General features: G+C 51.0%; 1 protein-coding gene across 3 annotated transcripts in view; it reads right to left on the bottom strand.

Moving 5' to 3' along the window:
• Positions 1-24185, bottom strand: part of CRIM1 (cysteine rich transmembrane BMP regulator 1) — a 176605-nt gene that overhangs the window by 19301 nt on the left and 133119 nt on the right. For all 3 annotated transcript variants that reach the window (XR_008558443.1, XM_054727815.1, XM_054727814.1), the window contains exons 8-13: positions 23376-23504; positions 13685-13841; positions 11120-11241; positions 9819-10028; positions 5881-6096; positions 1926-2147 (exon numbers count right to left, since the gene is read on the bottom strand). Coding sequence is in view for 2 of the 3 variants with exons in the window: in XM_054727815.1 (XP_054583790.1) it covers positions 1926-2147; positions 5881-6096; positions 9819-10028; positions 11120-11241; positions 13685-13841; positions 23376-23504 (1056 nt within the window). In the remaining variant the exon portion in view is untranslated. The remainder of the gene's footprint in view (positions 1-1925; positions 2148-5880; positions 6097-9818; positions 10029-11119; positions 11242-13684; positions 13842-23375; positions 23505-24185) is intronic.

Here is a 24185-nt window from a genome sequence, read left to right as displayed (position 1 = left end):
TGCCGACCACTGGTCTAAATGATGCAGAAGTTGAAATAGGAAATACAAAGAAAAAAAAAGGCAAGGACACTATATTATGACTTGCAGGCATCTTATCGTACGTTTGAATTTGTTAAACTGGTTTTGAGAGAAAGGGAAATGATTTACTATCATCCTTCAGAAAGAAATGGACTAGCTGAGCAACTTCCTCATCACAAACTGATCAGTTAAGCAGCACACCACCACAGGAGCTTTTACCTAGACCAAAGAATCTGCGAACGCAGGGCAGGATTCCCCCCCTGAAGGGAACACGCAATTCCCGGTGCCCAGGGTCCGTTTCCCGAGTGTGACGCCAGCGCCTGGGGGATGCGTGAGCCCTTCTTTCAGGGCCGACGTCCTGATGTTTGAATGTGGGGACACCGGCTGCCCCTCCGCCCCTCCCACCCTGGCCTGGCACAGTGGCCTGGGCATACCTCGGATTTAGACCTCACCACAGGCAGTGCTATTTTCCGTAGGAATTTCGGCCAGCCCTTCAGAGAGGTCAGTAGCACTAAGCTGGATGTATGCCTTGGTGTATTTTTGGCTCCCCTTAGGAGCTACAAAGCTCACGGGTGTTACAGCCGAACCCAAGGTCGCAGTCATGAGAAGGTAGGGCAACCACATGTCCCCATCTGCTTGGGGCACTCCTGGTCTCCAGCTGTTGTCCCATCACACATTACGAATAGACCCCCTTTCACTCTCAAAAGCACCATGGTTGGAAGAATAAATGACAGAGATGGTCAACCTATTAAAAGAGAATCCAGCTTTCAAACATACATTGAAATACTCCCTGACCAGGACGCAGAACAGTCCTGAGAGCAGAAATTACGTTTTTGGAATATCTTTCCCTCTCTCGTATACCAACATGCAGAATAAGACTCAGAGCAAGTGGCCCTTGGTCCAGCGGCCCGAGGCCACAGCCACGGAGAGGGAGCGTCCTGATGAGCTCGTGTCATGGCCTGAGCGTCACTCCTGGGCTCACCCGTGGGAACTGCTACAAAGCTCCACGGCTAGATCGCTCCTCCTCAAATATCACCCCAAAAACATGCAATGACTTGTCTCCAGAAAGCACACGTAAATCTCCAACAAGAGTGCGCAAGGCCTGCAATTAATACAGTTCGCCTCCTTTCCCACCTGCTACCCTGAGCAGAGGGGCACCACTGGATGGCGAAACACCACTGTCTCCCACGTGACTTCATGAGCTTTCCTTGGCACAAAAGCAATAAAGGAGAGCGAGCGCCCGGGAACGAGGGCTGCGCCTGTCAGAGCCGCCGGCTGCCTGCGCATCGCCTCCCGGGCTCCGGGGCAGCACTGGCTGGTGTGCGGAGGACCGGCTTTGTACAGACGTCAGGGCCTAATACGCGTGTGTCCTCGGCTCACGAGCTGTGTCCCCCTGGGTCACTGGAAGGTGAGGGCTCTGTCAGTTACCCAGGCCCCACTCTGTGTCCCTAGGCCCTGAAGATGGACAACTGGGCGGCTGAAACGGAACCAACGAAGCGTCAGCAGAGGAGAAAACGGAGGCAGTCGGTATTTTGTAGGTAGCGAGCTGAAGGCAGGGGCAAGCTTTATGCGCTAAGTGTGCTGGGACAAGACGGGGGGATTCCACGTGGGACAAAAGGCCGCCGTGAACGCCAGGGCGGAGGAAGACAGCTGGGGTCTGGGGAAGTCTGAAATGGCCACGCCGCCCAACAGGACAGGCCCGCGCGGCACCATTAGGACATCCTGAGGCGTCTGATTCCGAGTAAGCCTCGCTCGGGAACACGTTTTCCCGCCTGACAGGACTCCTCTGCCCGTGTGGCACGGCAACCAGAAGACCAGATTTCACAAGCAGGAACGGATCCAGTTCAGGGCTGTCGACGCAGACGCAGTGGCCCCGGCGGAGCCGAAGGGCCCTGTCGTGGTCTTACCTATGCAGTAGGGACAACACTGGCCCTTTCTCAGAACAGGCCTCTCGCAGGACACCGCCGGGCAGGACTCGGAGAAGCAGCTGATGAGGCTGTTCATGCAGACGCAGCTGGTACAGACGTCGGGCTTCCAGGACTCGGCGGCCAGGAACATGGCCCCCTCCTCGTTCCTGCAGTAGCTGGGCTCGCTGTCATTGCGGGAGGGCGAAGGCTGCAGAGGCGCGTCTGGAAAGACGAACAGGAGGTCAGCAGGGAGAGGTGCTGCAGGCCCCCGTGCCCCACGGAAAGCACGCTCAGTCACGCGGCATGTGCCATGGTCCTTAAAAATGTTGCAGTCACGTCTGGCCGGCGTGGCTCCGTGGTTGAGCGTCGACCTATGAACCAGGAGGTCATGGTTCAATTCCTGGTCGGGGCACATGCCTGGGTCCCCAGTTGGGGGGGGGGGGGGCCAGGGGGAGGGACATGCAGGAGGCAGCCGACCAAGGATTCTCTCTCATCACTGATTCTCTCTCTCTCTCTCTCTCTCCCCTTTCTCTCTGAAATCAATAAAAATCTACATTTTAAAAAATGTCTTAGTCACTAAACAGCAAGTCTGATTCCACCAGGGTTTGAATTTTAAAACAAAACGAAGGGGCTCCGTTAGTGGCCTGCACAATGCCCACTCCCCTCCTTCCTTGGATTTCTGGGGGGTGGTTACGGACTTGTCACAATGGGTATAAATCGACCAGGACCATCTCTCCCTGCGTTTCCAGTTTCCCTTGCGACTGGGGGGAGGCGGGTGGCCACGTCACCCGTCTGCGGCGATAACGTGACCCGATGGCTAGCCAGAGGCCTTCTGGGAGAGCTCCCGCTGCCTTAAGAAGGGCGGGTGCGGTGCACTGCCATCCTTCCACACTCTCCTGCCCCGAGTGCGAGTGTGTTACTGCAGCTGTAACATCCTCATCCCACGTGTGAGAGGGGGGCCTCGACGCCACTAAGACACCGAGTTAAAGCGAATAAACACCGGCCACCCAACTTCCTGTGCTGCATGTGAAAGAAAGCTCTGCCTACACGCCATCCTAAGCCATCAACAGCCGGACAGCTTCTCACTGCACCTCCCCGCAAACACCGCTATGCGATATCCCAACGATCACACTCACAGCTGCAAGATGGTGGGAGACCCCCATCACTCATCAGGACGCGCCCCCAGAGAAGTCATAAGCATCTTCCCCTAAAGACTGTGACCGGAAGGTTCCCAGATCCCGTTCCCGCTGGAAATGGACACCCAGAAATCCCTTCGGGTCCTGTCCACTGAAATTACGTGAAAACTGTAACTTCAAGCAGAAAAACGACAGGGATGGAACAGGGATGAAAATGTGCGTGTGAGAGAGGAGAAATCTCACGATTCGCTGACAGAGGAGGAAGCTCTTCTAACCACCGCACGACGCGAGAGGCCACGTGGCCCACCTAGCGACCGTCTCTGCGAGCCACGTTTCTCAGTGGACACAGGCTCTGAACTTCACAGGATCATCATGTGCTCCTGCCAATCAACGTCAGGAGCTGAGTGAATCAGAAGCTCTGAATGTCACTCCTCGCACCCACCTCCCAGCAGCAAGTGTGATCTGACCACGAGAGCCCCCTGAGGCCGGAAGGAAGTCAGTAAATAAAACGGGCCCACACCTTCTCCTCTGCATGTGTAACCGTATCGCCTCCTCAGTCCCAAGGCAGTCATGACCCAAAGGCAGCCACGGGGTCCCCTGCTCCACATGTGCCCTGTGTTAGGCCCGGCTGCACGGACCACATCCACGTGGCGCAGAGACGGAGGGGCAGGTTACGCTCTCAGAGGCCTTTCTGGGTCAGCTGTGTCCAGGAATAATCTCTTCTTAGGAGAATGACCAATGCCAACGTTTGCTTTGGCTGGAAATTGGGACAACTCACACTCGAGACCTCACCAGCCTCTGCAAATTGCCACGAGGTTGCTGTGGGCCAGGAAGAGCTTAGTAGCTCTTCCGAGCAATGCCGCACCTCGGCCTAAACACTGAGGAGAGAGGGCAGGAACAGCCCTTCACCTTTGGGCTGAGCCTCTGAGCCAATGAATCTGGGCCACAGGTTGTGGAGAAGTCCCCCCCTCACCCCCGCCCCGTCCCCCTCCTTCCATCAGCTCCTGCCTTTGTCCCCAGATCCTAGAACAAGTGGTAGCAGAGGTACTTCCCACGTCAGTTGAAGGTTCCCAGGTTATATGTGCTCCTAATTCTTTCCTTTGAAGGCGATCCTCTCACTCTGTCATTATTGACGTAAACGTCTAAGACCAGATTACTGGGGAACCCCATGGCGCAATACAGGCATTCCACAGCATTTGTAAGATGAATGCCCTAAGTGGACACAAATTCCTGATCACCAATGAAGACGCCACTCTACCAGGAGGACGGGAAGAGTCAGGGTTATGTATGAACACAGAATCATCGGCAGAATTTACATCTGAATAAAAGAGGGATAATGGTAAAAGCATGGTAGGGACTGGGCCATACATACCCTAACTACGGAGTACATATGAACTCCTTCTTACACCAGAAAAGATGCTGCACCAATTACGCTTCTCAGATGACCACGGCTGCTAACTGCACGGAAGATTTTGTACTAAGACGGTCACACCTCGGCAGCAGTGCGTGCCGACAACAGTAAGTGCGTGGCTATTCCTGGGAGTCCACCCGAGGCAATTCAAACAGAGCATCAACGTGAACCCCGGAAGGGGCGGGGCCCTGACTGGCCGGATGGAAGACAGAACGCTGGCTTCCGGCCAGCCCACTAGATGATCCAATGTAAAGAAAAGTAATAAAATGCAAGGGTTGATGTTTTACTGCGCAGAAATGCCCTAAGAATATACATTTAGAAGGTAAATGGTTACTGATTTAAGTTGAAAAGATAAAAGATTGAGCAACAACAAAATAAAACTAGTGAGCTGTCAACTTGGTAATTTTATATACGCAAATTAAGTATCTTTTGGGAAAAAGTCATATATTCTAGTATTAATTTGTAAAATAGTCATACATTCTAGTGTAACTAAAGTGCTCCTCTAGTTACAAACCAGTAACTTATGTTTAAAATCCTGACAAAATTTGATTACATTTGTTCCAGGACCATAAATTTACCTGCTAAGGCCAGATTATGTGAGAACGAGAAGAAAACAATACTGCTCTTTGCACAAGCCGTGCCAGTCACTTAATTCTTTTGGATCTTAAGTTATTAATCATTACAGGAGGGAGGGGGCGAGCATTATGTGTATTTCAGTGATTCCCCTGTTCAACATTCTCAAAGTACCCTCCCCACCCTTACATACTTCAGAGAATTTTATTGATATTATTCATCCATCTCTGCTCTTCCCATTTGTTAAAGACAGAGAAGCCTTTTCACATTAGCGAAATCAGTTGGAATAATTGGTGCGGCAGGACCATCTCCTGAGTCTGTGATGTAGGGTTAAAAGAATGAACGGGGGGAAGGTTCCTGTTTCTATGTCACCTCAGCTACAAGGCATATTGGATTCATAAATATGCGGTCTAGGAGGGGATGGATTTACTTATTTTAAATTTACCTTTATTGTTGAAAGTCCCCCCCCCACCCCAACGAACCCCCTCCTTCCCATCCCCACCCTTCCCCAGGCCTTCACCGCACTACTGTCTGTGTCCATGGGCTATGCATATAGGCACGTGAGGTCATTGGTTAATCTCCCCCACCCCTTCCCTCTGAAATGCGTCAGTCTGTTGCATGCTTCCATGTCTCTGATCTTTCTTGTTCATCAGTGCACTTTGTTCACTAGATTCAGAGGGGATGAATTTTAGAGGCTGCCAAGGGTTCGTGCCTGGGTTACAGGTGACTGGTTCTGGGACCCTCGCACGTGGGGCTCAGCCTGCTGGTCCTGCACAGCGACAATGCCCGAGCCGCAGCCTTCCCGCCCCGTGCGCCCCGGGCCCTGCGCGGGTACCTGTACACTGTGGGCAGCAGGAGTCCTGGGTGCGGGAGGGGTTCTGGCAGAGCAGCGGCGGGCACACCTCCGTCTCACACATCACCCGCCCGCTGTGGCAGGTGCACTGAGTACAGGAGTCTATGTTCCACGTTTCTCCTTCCACAAAGTACTCTCCTCCAGGGGCGTGGCAAATGGAGGGGGCGCTGAGCTCGGGCTTCTGCTCCACAAGGTCATCTGGGGAAGGACAGAGCATCCAAACACAAGAAGTTATTCATCAGCAGCCACACCAACGCCCGAAGAGCCTGGTGCTGTGTGCTTAAAGGGACAGAGGATGAACTGACTGTGAAATACCGCCCTCTGCTCTTCTCAGGAGAAGAGTGAAGGGGATAGTCCATGCACAGCAATAAACATAAGGCAACAGCAGAAGAGGCAGTTTTAGGAAGTGAGATTCAAGTGGCCTGAGTTTAAAAACAATGACCAGCCCCGGCAGGGTAGCTGCTGGTTAGAGGGTCGTTCCAATACATCAAGGTTGCGGGTTCGATCTCCATCAGGGCACATGTAAGAAGCCACCAATGAATGCATAACATACATAAGGGGAACCACAAATCGGTGGTTCTCTCTCCCTCCCTCGGTCCCTCCCTTCTCAAATCAATAAATTAAAAAATAAAAAATAGCAATGAGGGAATCCAACAGGAGAATTAAATTACAGGAGCGCACTCCGACCACAGGAAAGAGAACTAGAGCCTCAGGGGAGCTCTGTGGATGTGCAGGACTGTCTAGAATGAAGGTGTTTTTCATTCCCTGAGCGCTTGCTCCACTCCAACTGCCATGCAACGTGCTCTCTCTACACGTGTTATTTCACTTCTTTACATCGACCTGGTGAGGAAGCTGAGGGCTCAGAGTGTTAAGGGCAGACAAGGGATCGGAACCTAAGTCTACGTCTCGGTCATGGATAGGCCTCCAGGTAAAACATAACTTCCAACTGCTCCGTCCTCTCCATTATCCCTGGGACCCCGAGCACGCTGGTGCTTGGAAATGCATCCTGCTGCTGAGCTGGCCATTCCCCGGCCTAGATCCACTGCCAGCGACCGAGCAGGGATGTTCTGCAGAGTCAATGGTCTGGAAACTCTCACCTGAGAATAAACACTTTTTGGGGGAATAGCATCATCAGGAGAGGAGAATGCTCAGAGGCGGGTGATCACTCTGATTTCCTTTCCGGGAGGAGAGGCGATTCTGACCCCTTGATGAGGTGATAATGACAGAGAGGGAATTTAATGTTGCAAACACCTAGGAGGTACTAGGAGTTGCCTCGAGGTTGTGCTGAGGAAATGAGACGTGTGAAGACATGAGCCACATTCGTGCAATCCAAATGCAACAAGCATTTCAAGGAGGTGTTGACAGGGTCGAACCCCGCTGAGCGGCAGTCTGGAGACGCACGGCGAGCTCACGCCTGGAGCTCGGCGGAGGCCGGGCCCCAGGAGGACGCCCTGTCTGTGCAGATGCTCGGAGCTGAGTCACCCAATAGCGCTCAGGCTGTCAATTTCAAAGGAGTGGCCAGCACCCTGTGCATGCTGATGGGAGACGTGGCGGGGGCTGAGCTCCAGTCGAGGAGGTCACTCTCCACGCAGCTCCATCTCAAGGGAACTGGCAAGAATGGAACTCTGAGTGGACATGGAACAGAAACCTGCCAGCAGCCAGGGGTTACATTCCTAAGCCACTGGGCCACATAAGATAGGAGGGAAGGAGAGAGGAAGGCAAGAATGAAAACTGAGCTGGGGCGGGAGGACAAGGGCCTTTCTCGTGGTTTACAGAGAAAACGAAATGCTGTTCCAAAAAGCAGCAATAAACTGGTGCTGGAAACGGGGGCTCCCCCCTGGGTCTCCTCTGCTAATCACGCCCTTAGGTCCGTGTACGTACTATGCACCTCGAGGCACGGCCTGCGAGTGGCACAGAGATGGAGCTGAAGGAGAAACTGGGAGGTAAGGGTGAGAAAGAAAACCACCACCAAGAAACAGTATCACTGGGGAGATCTTCCATCAGAAGGGTTCCGGACTGCTCCCTTAGCCCAGAAAGAAAAACAGCCGATCCTGGACTTGGAAGAGGGAAGAAAATATTCTTTGAAGGAGGAGACCATGAAGGCAGCCAACCATTCTGGGGTCTCCAGTCAGAAGAGTCCATATGCGGCAACCCACTAGGGTAAAGGTATTTGGGAAAAATATACCTACGTATCCATAGACAGAGGTGGGCAAAAGCAGGTCTACAGTTGTGAGTATGCGAGGGTTTATGCGTGTGTTATTATTATTGTTGTATTATTTGTATTACGTACACAAACTTTTACCCACCCCTGTATACCAATGTGCGTGTGTTTTTAGTAGCATACATGCACCCACAGGAACTCGGTGTGTGCTTGCATTAGCACTTTGCAGACCTCTGTAACAGAGAAAACCAGCTCTGGTCCCACTAACGTTCCGTTCTAGCCGAGCATCTGTCCTCAGACTGCCTGCATTGGCTCCAGCCGGACTCGCTGAGCGCATGTCCAGCAGAGACCCAGGTGCGGCCCGCACGCCACACACTCTTGCCTATGAGGAAAGCAAGGGGTCTGCACTGCAAGGCATTTTCCCTTCCCCAGAGAGTCAACGCAGAGTTTTGTTTCACCAAATGGCTCATTGACCTTCTGTTGCCGTGGATACTTGGTGGTTTTCCCCTACTTAACTAGCAGAGCACGTGTAAAAGGAAATAGTTTCGGGACAGAGCACACCTGACTGAGCTACGGGGAAAATCCATCAAACACCGCAGCCTGGTCCTTTCCGGGGGCAGGAGGGTTGCCTGCACGGGGGGTGGGTGTGCAGGATCTCAGAGCTGCAAGGGAGGCAGGTGTCCCTCTCCCCGCCCCCAGGGCAGGCGCACCTGGCAGAGCGCGCCACCTCCCTCCGGGCTGGGCCTGCCAGGCTGCCCGGACCAGGCCCGGGTTCCCGACTGCACGCCCCGCAGAGGCAGATTACCCACAGGCAGACACCGGACCAGGGCTGACCAGAGGGAAAACCCACGACTCCAAAATCTGACAAGTACTTTTTAACTTTAAGAGAAACCTGATGCTCCAAGGGGGCCTTCCCTCCTCCCTGCCTTCCTCCCAGCGGACAGTTCCACCCTGAGACAGCTCATCTCTGTGTGTCTGTCTGACCAGTGAAAACCGGCCAAGTGTGTTTCCCCCTAACTCCACGTGGCCTGCACTGGGGAAGAAAGAATGAGTAGAAAACTGCCTGGAGCTCTCTGGACAGAAGGCACTAGATGAAGCATTATGGCAATGATGACCGGTACTGACAGCCCTAATTCGGACCCCCAGGAGTCAGAATCCCTTCTGCACTTCTGCCAACTTATCTCGATGAGCGTTACTATATTTTCAATGTTCTGGATGTGCGGTCACCCTGAATTTCTCCATTTGGCAAGCATGCCACATATCCATTAATTCCCCCCCCCCCCCCCATATCCATCACTTTAAAAAAGCAATAGCTGCGGACTTTAATAATCCTCTCCACCTCCAGTATTACTTGTGTAAATAACAAGCTTTTATGGAACACAATTAACACCAATCTCTTCCAACTAACTAAGACTTCAGCCTTAATCCACGCTCCGTAAAACGGAGAGCTGGAATTGAAGAAGTGCATATGCCCACAGGCCTTTACACAGATGTAACTCAAAGACCACTATAACCGAGTGAGCCGTTCAAAAGTGAGAGCTCGAGCTTAAGACTTTCCTCTGGTCTCTGGCTGAGCGGTTACAGCACCCGCTGACTCTGTGTCTGTGGTTGACCAGAACCACGGAGCGCTGACCCGTGTTCCAGGCCGGGCCCTGTGCCCTGCATCTCCCCCCACCCTCACCCCCAGCACAGAGGTGCTGAGACGCGCTGGGCAGAAACCACCTCGTAGGGAGCTCACCGGCCGGCGGCCGGCTTTTACCTGAGCACGAGGGGCAGCACTGTCCCGGGCGGATGGTGGGGCTGCCGCAGGCGGGCACCGGGCAGGTGATGAGCGCGCACATCTCCCGGCCGTTGTGACAGTAGCATTCCCGGCACCCGTCATGCCAGCTCTCCTCGTTCTTATGGTGATGGCCGTCCATGGACAGGCACGTGCCGGACAGGGCAGGTGAGGTGGGTGACGCGGGGCCCTCTGCACGGACACAAGGCAGTCTCGGTTAGGACGCGGCGACCGCACAGGGCGAACTGCCCGCAGCGTCCTCGCCGGTAACGCTGCCCAGCCACCCAGCGCCCGTCTACAAGGACAGTTCACCCAGGAAAAGAGTTTAAGTGAACATGTCCGCAATTTTGAAAAAAAAACAACAAAAAACCTGCAAGTGTATTTCTGTCCTATTTGTGGGACTACAGGTGAGTTTTACTGCTTTCATCCAACTTCATTTTTATACAATAAACAAGCATTGATTGCACAGCAAATGCTGCCCGTATGTTTAATGCATGCGGAGCAATCGCTCTAGAAGTCACCCAGGGGGGGAATCACGGGCCCCCGACAGCTGGCGCGGTTTTAGTCAGCAGCAGAGTTAAAGGGGGACTGGATTTTTGTTTACTCTGACCCCTTGAAGCACCATTAAGGTGGTTACTGTCCAACTCTGAAAACACAGAACTGGAGAGATCTTTTACTGCTTCACTGTGGATCATGCTGACAACTAAAACACAGTGTGGGGGGTGAAGGGGTGGGCCGCGGGGCTGGAGCTGGGGGAGGTGGGAATGGTGCCTAGGCGATGCTCAGTGGCTTAGGACCGGCCCTGGGGTGGGAGGGAGTCCCAGTCCCAAGGTCCCCATGATTCTCGCCTGTAACCACGACAGGCCGGCGGCGTGTGCTTACGCAGCAAACGTCTAAATTCTCGTTGAAACCATGTGAGGGGACTGTTCAGTCACCCCACCTGCGGCGGCCTGACAAGGGATCTTTGCCGCCTCAACGGTATCCATCCACGGCGGACGGAGGGAGACCATGGAGGTCACGCTCAAGGTGCTTCAGGCTGAAGCCCCGAGTCAAGTAAAGCTGGAGAGCTCAGCAGTGGTCACCTCGGTCGGCTGGCTTGCCCGCTGTGCTTGCTTTAAATTCTATGGTGAGCTTTTCCTCTGGGAAGGTGGCAGGACAAGGGGAGGTCCCACAGAGAGGGACACCGTGTCCGAGCAGACAGCAATCACCGAGACCGTGTCATCTGCACGGCGCCCTCCTGCCCCTGGCCGCCGAGAGGGGAAGGGCCACGCGGTCACACCTACCTCGGCACCTGCAGGTAAGACAGCCGCGGCTGTCGTTCTGGAATCCCAGGAGGCAGGTTTCATTGCACGGGAGCTCTGGGCACTTCCTGCAGCGGCAGATGTCACAGCCATGCTTATTCTTCCTGGTAATTACAATTTTGTCAGAGGTCAGAAACATCCCCAAGTCGGGAGTGATGCCCGAGCACTCACACCGCGGGTCAGGGACGCGGGATCATTACTAAGCGGGAGGACTTGACTTGTGCTCGGGAAAAGCTCCTGGAGGGGCGTGCGACGAGCTCCCTGTGGCCGCCACCACGCCCGCCCAGGCTCGGGCACGCAGGTGCGGTGGGATGAACCCCAATCACAGGGCTGTCCCTCTGAGCAGGAGCAGAGGCACCACAGCGACATGGGGTGAGTGTGCAACTCCGTGAGGGACACACTGTCGGTCGGGGCTGGAGGCCAGCGGTGGGGGCAAAGGTCCTTCTTTGACCAGGGCCACGGGCTTCCTCCCACGAGCACGGTCCCTGAGAAGCTGCAGCAAAACTGTAACGCGAGATCCACTTATGGACACTTGTGGAAGGCGGGAGGCGTGAAGGCTCCGCGGAGCTGGGAAGTGACACCAGCGCTGACTGGGAACAGGAGCCCTGAGACCCGGCAGCCCGTGTCCAGGAGCTGCTCTTAGGCAGGAGCACCCGCGGGGAGGTGTGCCGCCCGTGGGTGTGGCAGAAGCACGTGGGGCGAAGGGAAAGGTCGAGAAACGCTTCTTCCCTTAATAAGCTAGAGCGCCTACGTCTGTGCCGACTGGAAAGATGAGTGTTAAATACATGAGTATATGTTTATCAGTATTATCACACAGTTTCAGTGGAGAGTTTTCTGGGCAAATAATTCTCACCAATAATTCCTTTCTTTTTTTCTGAAAAAGAGGAGGATACTGACTGTCACAGAAGGAGCTCCCCCACTCTGCCTTCAGGCCCAACACCTCATCTACAGGAGTTACCCTATTTACCCTCGGGGTTCATCCCAATTAGCCCTAAGTAGTGTTCAACTTAAAAAAAAAAAAATTCCCGTTCTCATCTTGGGCCAAGGAAGGGGCTCTACAACAAGACAGCCCTATGGGCAAACCGGGGTACACCCCCTGGCTTACCCCTGCCCTATGGGCAAACCGGGGTACACCCCCTGGCTTACCCCTGCCCTATGGGCAAACCGGGGTACACCCCCTGGCTTACCCCTGCCCAAGGGACAATTAAACGGCGATTTACGGGGCGAAACGGTCTCCTTGCTTCCTTTCCCACAGTGAGGACAACGAATTAAATGAATTATTCATATTCCTGTCATACACTGTGTCATTTTCAAGGCCTGTCACGGCTTTAACTGGTTTGTTTGCTCACTCACTTATTCATCCACGGCCGGCTCCTCCCTCCCACGGTGGTCATCGTGGTCCCCCCGGATGTGCTGACCGACAGGAAGACCAAGGGACGCCTCTAATCCTCTAGGACGAAGGCTCGGCTCGAACGCAGCCTTGACCCTGAACTGTCCTAACCCTGCACCAAGTGGCTGCAGCGACTATAACTCGACATTAGCAGCGAAGCTAAGGAATGCCTTGCCTATTGTTGGTATCGGATTCACACTTCAGGACTGAGAACAATGATGATGCGTTTACTCGGGGAATTTTTAAGAAGAGTGTTCCCAACTCATGCAATTAAATTGAGAACTAAGGTTCCTCACCTCCTTGCTAAGCTAGAATTTCCAAGGAGAAGAAAAATGATGACGTTAAATAAGATGGGCAAGATATGAAGGCTCTAAGTCCCTTAGTAGTAGTACCGTATAAACATATCAAATTAAAAAGGGAGAAAGACTAAGCGGAAGGGAACCTAGGAAAGATGATCAGGTAACATTCTGAAAGGAAACTTTTAAAGGGACCAACTTGATATAAAGGCAGAAACAGAGGCCCAGGCAGACACGAGAGAACAAATGGGTCTAGACCGTGAAGGGTCTACCTCCCCTGCCCTGGAATAAGCTGACTGCATGGGGTTCGGCTCAATCAAAAAGTATTTGAAACTACAAGTCACGATCCTCAGGTTCAAGAAAAGTCACAAAATCTGCTATAGAAAGAGAAAAAACATCATGAACTGTAGACTAGTACCAAGGTCAGCTACGGAGGCATGGCAGGTGCGGGTGCTCGGTAGTGCCGACGGGTTCCCGTCAGCCGACCTCCCGGATGGGTTAAACCAGCCATCACAACTGAGTGCCCGGGACAGCTGTCCAGCCCCGGGGCTCACGGCCACCCCACCCCCTGCGGTGCCCACGGGCCGTGCCAGGGAGAGGTCGCCCGTCACAGGCCCCCGGGGCAGCGTCCTCACAAGGACGCCTTCATAAAAGGGAAGAGTGAACGTGACTCTCATCTGGGGGGGGACCCCAGGCTAGCCCCCCTCCCGATCCACCTGACACCACCAGCACAGACGTTCTGACTGGGTCCGCAGCCATTCACGCGCAGACACAGAACCGCCCACACACACAGGCACGCACAGACGCGTCACCAAGTCCCACACCACTCAGAGCAGGGCGTCCGCCTCCAGGAATACGTACAGGTATCCAAACGGGCAGCTCCTGTCGCAGGAGGTGGGCCTGCACTTCTTGGGCCGGGGGCGGCAGCGGCAGATCTCGCAGCTGTGGGCGTCCGTCAGGAAGCCGAAGGGGCAGGCCAAGGTGCAGCCGCGCAGGAGGCCCCGGCACAGCTCCTGCCCTGCGGAGACAGACACGGGTCCTTCCACCGAGGCCGCCCCGCCCTCCCGCCCTCCGCACACGGCTCCGCCCCGCCCCGCCCCCGCGGCAGGAAGGGCTGATCCACGGGGCGTGCTGCGCCGTGGCCACCACCACGCGGCCCCACGCTCGGGCACTCACACAGCCGGTCCTCGCGCTACGTGCGAGCGCCGTTCCTGTGCGTGACGTAACGCGCTTTCCGCCGGAAGTGGGACCCACCTACACAAGCACCTGCGTCACCCACGTGGACACACACACGGCAGTAATGAAGTGAAACAGTACCACAATTTAAAAGAAAGATAACAATTCCCGGCTTTTACTTCTGGGAAGTAAATAATAAAAAACAGAAAGCACATATGTTCATACGTCGAAATGACGGAACTTTTTGTTTATATAAATAAATGGGAGATGGCGACGTAACCACGAAACGACGTACGTCGAGCCCGACGTAACCCGGGGAATGCCTGTATAGACAAAATGAAGCCCAACCCTGAAAGCCAGATTTCTGAAGTGTATCCTCATCGGGCGCTGAAGAACAGGCTGGTGAATCCTGTGTGCCGTGCGGAAAAAAAAAACTATGAGCAAATATTTTCATGAAAATTTGATTTTATTAATCGCCTCACACTACTGATTACCGTTCATTGGTCAAATGTGAGAATTAGAAACTTACACCTAAAATTTCATTATATATTTTGTTGCTACTGTATGGCCGTCATCATGCACGTTCTTAAATAGTCACACATTTACTCTGACAAGTTATCACACAATCCTGCCTATTATGGACTGAAGCGTACCCTATTATAGACCCTTTTCTTTACAATCTGACAAAATATTGCACTTAGCTGCCAAAACCGGTTTGGCTCAGTGGATAGAGCATCGGCCTGCGGACTGAAAGGTCCCAGGTTTGATTCCGGTCAAGGGCATGTACCTTGGTTGCAGGCACGTCCCCAGTGGGGGGTGTGCAGGAGGCAACTGATCGATGTTTCTCTCTCATCGATGTTTCTAACTCTCTATCCCTCTCTCTTCCTCTCTGTAAAAAATCAATAAAATATATTAGAAAAAATACTGCACTTAGCTGTTCTTCTCCACTGCTGATGAACATCCAGGTATTTGGATACACTCAGTTAAATAATGACTAAAATAGACGCGTGCCAAAGGACTATCCAGATTAAGGGTTAACTCTGCGCTGTCTGAAATGTTCCAAGTGTCCCTATTGGTCAGTTTTAACTTCGTTTAGAAGGGAGGGGGGGGGGGGGCAATGGTGATTGGCAGGAGAAACTACTACAGATATTCGCTTAGCAGAAGTCTTCTAAAAAGGCTGTAAAAGGTATGATACAAGGATTAACAGCATACTACAGAGAATATAAATGTAAAGGTAAAAAAAACAGGCCTGGTGATGGAACGAAGCAAGCTGAGACCTGTCTGAACTGACTGGGGAATCTGAGCGGTGGCACACGTCTGGGGGCGTTTGATTATGGTTCTGCATGGATCAGTAAGATGGGAAGCAGAGACGATTTATCGATGAAATAATAAATTAATCTTTATTGTATCTGGACATCCTTTAAGCCTAAATATGGTAAATAATGCACACATTACTAGGAAAAACAGAGCACATTAGTGCCTTCCACACACAAATCTTCTACTCTAAAATTAAACCTAAACTACAATTAATAGGTGAAATGAGCTCATGTTTTTACCTAAGTGTTTTACGGCAGCATCTTTCATGCATCTTAGCTGGCGATACACGAATGTTTAACTTGCTATCTTTTAAAAAGGAAAATGTGATTTACGGTATAATTTTCTACTTTGTCACGATCATAAACCTTTCGTTACATGTGTTTAATACAGACTCGTGGGTCTGTATTACACTGCGAAACAACTAATTACTAATTCGCATCCTTAAAAGCCACATTCTAAAGGCCTCCCTTAAAAATTTGTAATTATGTAACCTGCAAGGCCATCACTTTTCAACCCTCCCCCATTCCCGCAGGAAGGGAACGGAGACGGAGGGAGAAGACCTCACAGCCACACGTCTTTCTGACACGGAGACCCAAGCTGGGAGCCCACGTTTCCGTTACAAGCATTTTTCAGTCACGACACCGCGGTGATTATATGGGAACTAGACGAGTTAAAAGCCCTCTGAGAACTTCCCAGAGCCAACCTCCCTGGGCATTAAATTCCGTGAAACTTCGGAGTCTGGTCACCTTCGTGCCTTTATTTTTCTAGTCCTTTAAAAGAGGAGTATTTTTGTAGGCCCTAATCTAGAATGGGCTTCACCCTTGAGGAAAACGCCAAGTTAAAAACATTGCATAAAAAACTAATTCTGACCTCAACCACCTCTGCTTTGCAAAGGGAGAGAATTTCAAGCCATGGCTACTCCTTCCGCTCAAGTGGACAGCAGACGCTGTGCCACCAGCACGCTGGGGTCTGCTCCCCACGGGAGGGGCCGACGGACAGGCACCTAGTTCCCTTTTTCACACAGCCCCGGCGCCGGCCCGGTGTGCAGCCCGGAGTGAGTGTGCAGCACGCACTGGCAGAAGGGACCCATCAATCAATGTCCTTGCTATCTACTCTTCCACTCTCATCCAGGCCGGCCATATTCACAGAAAAAAAAAAAAAATAACGGAATGAGAAAACTTACTTTAATAGGATTGAAAACTTTCCAAAATACTGGCACTTGTTAAACATCTCAAAATGCCACCTTTGTAGCTCAGAGACTCAGAACATTCAAGACGGCCAGGAAGGCAGTCCTAGGTCCACGTAATCATTATGGACTTTTAAAAAGAGAAATATGCCATCGAGGCAAACATTTACATAAAGAGCAGAAGGAAGAGATGAGAAGCATCTTATTCACAGATGGGTGGGGGGTGTATACGTCTGTCTGAAAAGCTTTAGGACCTCACGGGAGGCGACCCCACAAAGAATGGTGGCTTCGTGTTCAGCATTATATGACTTCCCTGTGATCTGTAAGGGCTTTCTAACCCGGAGGGGGAGCTCGGCATTGAAGGGAAAGGTGTAAATCATGGCCAAGTACAAGGCCTGTGCGTAGGGCTGGTCGATAGCAGCTACATAACAAACTCTGTTTCCTCTGTAGAAAAAGAGGTCTTTGCTCCCAGGGCCAATTCGCGGCCCCACTGCAGGGAGCATGGTTCACACGTTATTCCACGTGAACACCGTGTAACTCACACGAGGGCACAAGGTGACGGTGCCCCCAGTTTCGCTGCACTTCGCTGCTACATACCTCACCCTGGGCACGGGCAATGCCCACCAACCTGCTAGGTCCGTTACGTGCAACAGAAAGTTCCTGAAACTATGGGAGAAATGCACCACTGTCATCGGGGGCTCCAACCCTGGCCTTAAGTGTTTGCTCAGTTACACGCAATAAACATGGGAGCCCGCCTCCCAAATACTGGATGCTGCAACCTTCTGTAGATGCCTGATTCTGATAGATAAGCTATAAAAAATACGAAGGCTTTTTCTCCCTGCTACCACCATTCATTTTCTATGTTTGCATCCGTTTCTAGATTAAAAGCATTATGAATTCCTAGAATTGCAGCATGTTAAAAGTGGGGAAGTTGTAAATATTCCAGCAAATCCACTTGATTTTTAAAGACCTAGAAAATAAGATGCCAAAAGATGAATGGCATCTGATTCATATAGATGTCACCTGAGCATATAGTTCTAGTGAGCTTAAGCTGACAGCACAAACATTTCTAGTTAAAAAGCAGTGTTATTAATAGTGTCACCACTACTGTTATTAGCAGCTTATCCAAAGGACCTAATTTTGCCCCTGAACTTTCCTAAATATTTCCCACCCCGTTTTTATTTTAAATACTAGAGGCCTGGTGCATGAAATTCATGAATGGGGGTGGGGAGGGTCCTTCAGCCTGGCCTGCACCCTCTCGCAATCTGGGACCCCTCTGGGGATGTCCAACTGCCAGTTTAGGCCCCATGCGGGATCAGGCCTAAACCGGCAGTCAGATATCCCTCTCGTAATCTGGGACCGCTGGCTCCTAAACGCTCGCCTGCCTGCCTGATTGCCCCTAAGTTCTCTGCCTGCCTACCTGATCACCCCAACCACTTGCCTGCCTGCCTGATCGCCCCTAACTGCACTGCCTGCCTGCCTGATCGCCACTAACCCTTCTGCCTGCTTGCCTGATCGCCCCTAACCCTTCTGCCTGCTTGACCAATTGCCCCTAACCACTCTGCCTGCCTGCCTGATCACCCCTAACTGCTCGCCTGCTTGCCTGATCGCCCCTAACCGCCTCTGCCTTGGCCCCCGCCACCACAGCTTCGTCTGGAAGGTTGTTCGGCTGTCCGGCCTAATTAGCATATTATGCTTTTATTATTATAGATGTCCTTGAGAACGTAAGTCAGGGGTAAATTTCTCTGTGTGCACTCTTGATGTATTACTTCGCTTAGCGGTGTTAAAAGAAGGGTATTTGTTAGAGGTTCAAAGGAAAGAATCCTCTGCCATCCCTGCAGTGGACTCTGAAGGACATGTTTCTACTCGGGTTTGATTTCAATCTTAGAAGTAACTGTCTAGACAATTTGGTACCATCTCACACCTGTCAGAATGGCAATCATCAACAAATCAACAAACGACAAGTGCTGGCGAGGATGTGGAGAAAAAGGAACCCTCGTGCACTGCTGGTGGGAATGCAGACTGGTGCAGTCACTGTGGAGAACAGTATGGAGTTTCCTCAAAAAAACTAAAAATGGAACTCCCATTTGACCCAGTAATCCCACTTCTAGGAATGTATCCCAAGAAAACAAAAACACCAGTCAGAAAGGATATATGCACCCCTATGTTCATAGCAGCACAATTCACCATAGCTAAGATTTGGAAACAGCCTAAATGCCCATCAGCAGATGAGTGGATTAGAAAACTATGGTGCATCTACACAATGGAATACTACGCTGCTATAAAAAAGAAGGAATTCTTACCATTTGCAGCAGCATGGATGGAACTGGAGAGCATTATGTTAAGTGAAATAAGCCAGGCAATGAAAGAAAAATACCACATGATCTCACTCATTTACGGAAAATAAAGAACATTATAACCTGATGAACAAAAAGATAGATACAGAGGCAGTAAAGCATCGAACAGACGGTCAAATTACAGCGGGAAGGCTGGGGAGTGTTGGGGAGGAGGGGAAAGAGATCAACCGAAGGACTTGTATGCATGCATATAAGCACAGCCAATGGACACAAGACACTGGGGGTGGGAGTGGGATGAGGGCATGCAAAAGGGGGTAGGGGAGGCTGGGGGAAGGTCAATGGGGGAAAAAAAAGGAGATATATGTACTACTATATGTAATACTTTAATTAAAATAAATAAATAAAGAAGTAACTGTCTATAATATGCTTGATTATGGTGCAATATCATTACAACATATTAGCATATTACCAATATTACCAACAGTAGTCAAGATAAGGTCCATTTTTATCTTTTTCGTATCCCTAGTGCTTGGCACACAGTAGGCACTCAACAAATGCGAGATGAATGGAAGAAAAAAAATGAATGAGTGAACAACAAACCAATGAACAGGACAGAAATATTTACTCGGTGCTCCTCTTACTCTAGGAAACCTTGATGCCAGCAGCCTATATACTAGTACACAAGGCATGATCCCTAACAGAAAGCTTAGGCATCAACAGTGAGGACCAGTGCACATGAACAGCCTTGTGGTGGGATGCAGAAAAACAACACGTGGGAGAAATTTAGACAAAAATCATTACTTATCAGGTGGCTGCAACGGGAAAAAGAACACACTCATGCCACCCTTCACTACAAGGAACTTGCTTTTTTCCTAAAACTGGGTAAGAGAAGGAAAGTATTCGAGGGTTTACACGGAAAGTTGTGTGTGAGTGTCCTCAGAGACAGGAAGGACCGGAGGCAGGCTGGTGCTGGAACAAAGCGGGGAAGCTGGGGGCTGTCCACGTCAGCTTGCTTGGGCTGACTCAGAAATGGATGCTATACAACAGCCACGGGGCAGAGGAAATGAGTGCCATGTCGGTGAGTAACACTAGCACTGCATGCGTTCCCTTAGTCCTCAAAGTAACCCATTAGTTAGGCCTTCACAGATAGGGAGGGAGGGCACAGAGGCCCCGGGAAGTAAGGAAGGCCACTTGCTGTGATCACTCAGAGGCCAGAGCCTGGGGGGAGTGCGGGGTGCATACAACCACAAGAATCTGACAGCCAAGGACCTGGCCTACGGTTACACCCGACTCGCCTCCCCAAGGTGTGGCTTTCAAACATGTCGAATAATCAGGATTGCTGCTGGGAGGGGTGGGGGCAGAATGCTCTAGGACTAGACTTCTGACGCTAAGGTCAGACTGACAAATTCCACGTGGTGGTTAGTTCTATCTTTAGGTAAACGGACGGTGGCAGTGAGTGAGAGGGCAAAAGACTAATCCAGGTCGATGAAATGGATACGTGGTGAGAACGGCGAGTCCACAGACAAGCAAGATGTCCAGTGGCATCCCTAGTTCTAATGGCTCCCTGCTCATTCACAAACCAACATCTGCCGCGTGCCGAGCCCCGAGCGTGGGCTGGGAGAGGGGCCAGCTACTGCCCTACTCTGGTGTAAACAAGTTGAGACTGGATTCTCACGGGACCGAAGTGTCCTCCTAATAGAATTGGCTTGAAATGCTATTTCAATAGTGTGTCAGGTACTGATTTTTTTGCTCAGGGCAGGCCTTTCAGTTCATTCATCTTTACGGCTTGAACACCTGCTCCAGAACCTAGAGCTCGGCAGGAGTTGTCTATATCAGGCAAAGGAAGAGAGAGGGAGGAGAGAAATAGGTAAAATTTGCAAAGAATGCGCGGCGAGTGAAGATTTAGATGTAAAACAAACAAACTAACAAAAAAGATAAAATGCAACCGTCTCCCTTACATCTACCTTTCTACGTGTTAATGAAACGGAGGAGCAGATAGTCCTTTTGGGAAGCCAGCATGCAGCACTAACGCGAGGCAGGCAGAGCAGAAGGTTCCTAATGGTCTCAATCTGCAAAAAGCCAGAGACGCTGTTGACTCGCTTTGATGACAACTGGGGGAAACGCCTCTTTGGACGTCACTACAAAGGGCTCATTGTGGAGTGGCGGGGTCTTACGTAAGCACGACCCCGGGGACCAGACGCTCCTGACAGAAAAGCCCAGGTGACTAAGGCGGTAGGTGGGGTGACGAAGCACAATGACATCTGTATTTTTAGACTTCAAAACGTTCAGAAAAAAATGTCGGTCCCCTCCCACGATCCGAAAGGATGTGTCGCTCAAGAGAGATAAGAAGGATTAAAATATAAAGGCTTCACGATACAATCGCTGATCACCTGCTTGTCAAAAAACAAAGTTGGCCATTTAAACAAACAGGCGCGCTGCCCAGGCAGCTCCCTAAGGCAGCGGGTTTGGCTACAGCAGGCAGAGAGGTGTGGCCCCGATGACTGGAGGCTTCTGGGAAATTTACAGATGGCAATACCATAGTCACAACCACAGTTCTATCAACTCCATTTTAGCACCAACTCCACCAGGCTGGCAGAGTGGCAACCTGCAATTAAGAAAACCGAATTACTCAACTCCTACTTTGTATCTGAGCATCCAAGTATCCTCACAACGGAAAGTATGAGAACCACCTAGCAGCAGCTGATGTAAGGAAAGCCGCTGGAGCTCAAGGCAAAGAGGCGCAGAAAGCCCGAGGCAGTGGCTAAATCAGAAGGTGAGCCTCCACCTGCATTAAGGAATCCCAAGTCTCTGAGCCGGGGGTAATTATCCCCGGAGGCCCAGAGAACCTGCTGATTACAGACGCTGGTCTGTGTTTAGGAGAGATCAGAGGGAATGGAGGGAGAGTTCAGAAAACGAAAGGAAGCCCAAAGGTCCGTTCAAAAAAAGACAGAGGATTCTAGAACTACAGAAACTCAGCCTGACATTCACAATGGGGAATTCTGCAGGAAGAATGGTTAAACGTGTGGTTTGTGACATTTAGAAGAGAAAGGCCTGGCCACCAGGAGCCAGCATAGGTTCAGGAAGGAGCTGCCAGGCCCCCCTGACTTCATTTTCTGTTTAAAATGGGGTTTCCAGCAAAGGAATGCTTCCGAGACCAGGGACTCTGATTTCAGATAAGATCCTGGTCGTGCGTTTCGAGACTTCCGCGTGGAGATAGAGGCGATGTGTCGTCCGCTGAAATCAGGGACCTGGGTCGTTTTGCAGGAAGGTCTTTATAGAGCGACAGGAACGTGCCCTTCGCTCTGCACAACTGAATTTTAGTGCAGTGTTTTGGAGGAGGACATGTGAGTGATGCTCACTGAATCTAAGCTGGAGGCACTGAGGTATTCGATCAGATGACCAAGACTAAAAAAACATCCCAACTAGTTGGACAATGGCTTGAAACTCTCAGGATTTCTTGTCAAATGTGGCCTTGTATTTATGTCATTAAAGAAAAACAACAACAAATGTTCAAATACAGAGCAGATGAGAACCACCTAGCAGCAGCTGATGTAAGGAAAGCCGCTGGAGCTCCAGCTGCTTATGCCCTAGTGCCGTGGTCGGCAAACCGTGGCTCGCGAGCCACAGGCGGCTCTTTGGCCCCTTGAGTGTGGCTCTTCCACAAAATGCCACGGCCTGGGCGAGTCTATGTTGAAGAAGTGGCGTTAGAAGAAGTTTAAGTTTAAAAAATTCGGCTCCCCAAAAAAATTTCAATAGTTGTACTGTTGATATTTGGCTCTGTTGACTAATGAGTTTGCCGACCACTGCCCTAGTGTGAGGGAACAGTATGTGATGAGAGTGAACGCCAACTCAGGCCACTGGAGCTGCACCGACCAGGCCAGATTCCGGAGCATTTTGTGTGTTTCTGGGCCCCACGTTTCTATAAGGACAAGGACATACCCTAAGGGGGTCAAAGGATGGAATGGACCCAGGAAGTTCTAGGAACGCGATCACCTGGGGAGCGGCTGAGGGCACTGAAGGTATTGAGGAATTGGGGGAATCCATAATCATTTGAAACGTGAAGGGCGATCGGTTTTGTGTGTGGAGGAAACGTTAACAGACTCTACCAAGCGTCAGAGGTCTCGCTCGGGGACGTGACTGGACCCCACATGGAAGTGAGCTGGGACCACACTGAGAAGCACATCCTAAGGGTCATGACGGAGTGTGACACCCCGTGTGGGCGACCCCCTTGTCACTGGGTGGCCCAGCACGGTGATGCTAGAGGGAGAGCAACGGGGAGGTTAGAAAGATGTGCTCAGGGCTCTGAGGGCGGTACCCAGGATGCATCTGAAGACACAGAAATGAAGATGAAAAACAGAAAAACAGAATAAAGCAGCAGCATTTTGGCCTTTCTATCCCCCCCCCCGCCCCCCCGCATGACTGTGTATCTGTCTGTGTTCAGTACAATTTTTTCTTCTTCTTTCAGGTTGCTCAGAGGATGTCGTGAACGGCCAAAGATAATCAATCACATAATGTGCTTTGACAATATCCAACCAGGCTCAGAAAAAAACCAGAAACCTGTCTCCCGTGTACTTACTGCTTTTGCACTGACAAGTTCGACAGCCATTGTGGTCAAGTTTGAAACCGTAAACGCAGTCCTTCTCTGTCAGGGTGCAGTTGGATAGCTCCCCGCACGCTGGTGGGTCAATTGTGATGTAGGTTGGTTCTAATCATAAAAAGAGAGGGGAAAAAATCAGTGAAACAGAAGATTATCTCTTAGATGCTATTCAGTCTTTGAAATTCCACAGCGCAGTAAATTAACAAAAAAACGAATCCATTTTCATCAAATCCTAAACTTTTATACTTTCATAATGTCTTTTTTTAAATTGAATTTAGAGGTGACATTGGTTCACAAATCATACAGGCTTCAACTGTACAACTCAATAAAACATCGTCTTTAACCTCTGAAAAAGCAAGTTTTTAATTTAGATTTCTGACAACCCAAAAGCTCTGTTTCTTTACGTCTGAGCAACTTCCGCATTTTTGGGTGCCCTCACACAATCCCTCTCTGAGGGCCACCACTATGGGAAGCAGGCAGGAGGGTAAAGTGAACTCCAGTTAAACTGTTAACTGCTTCCTCCTTCTTCCTGATGTTTTCTGAGTTTACTTTTTTATAATAATCAAGACACTGCTTCCAACTGCCAATGACCTCACTCTCCATTTTGCAACATTTCTGAAATATTAGCTTTTTTTTTTTTCAACGAACTCAGAGATGTCTGAGAATAGCTTGAAACATCTAGATTTCTTCCATCTTTCATGCGACAGTCCTTCAGCTATTAGAGATGGCACAACGGGTAACAGGGCCTAGGAGCTTCTACTCGGGGCCTCGGCTTCAGCGTGTGGCAGA

Source organism: Eptesicus fuscus, chromosome 16, assembly GCF_027574615.1.
Source record: "Eptesicus fuscus isolate TK198812 chromosome 16, DD_ASM_mEF_20220401, whole genome shotgun sequence".
Taxonomy (NCBI): Eukaryota; Metazoa; Chordata; class Mammalia; order Chiroptera; family Vespertilionidae; genus Eptesicus; species Eptesicus fuscus.
The sequence above is the reverse complement of the archived record's forward strand: the minus strand, read 5'-3'. Positions and strand labels throughout refer to the sequence as shown.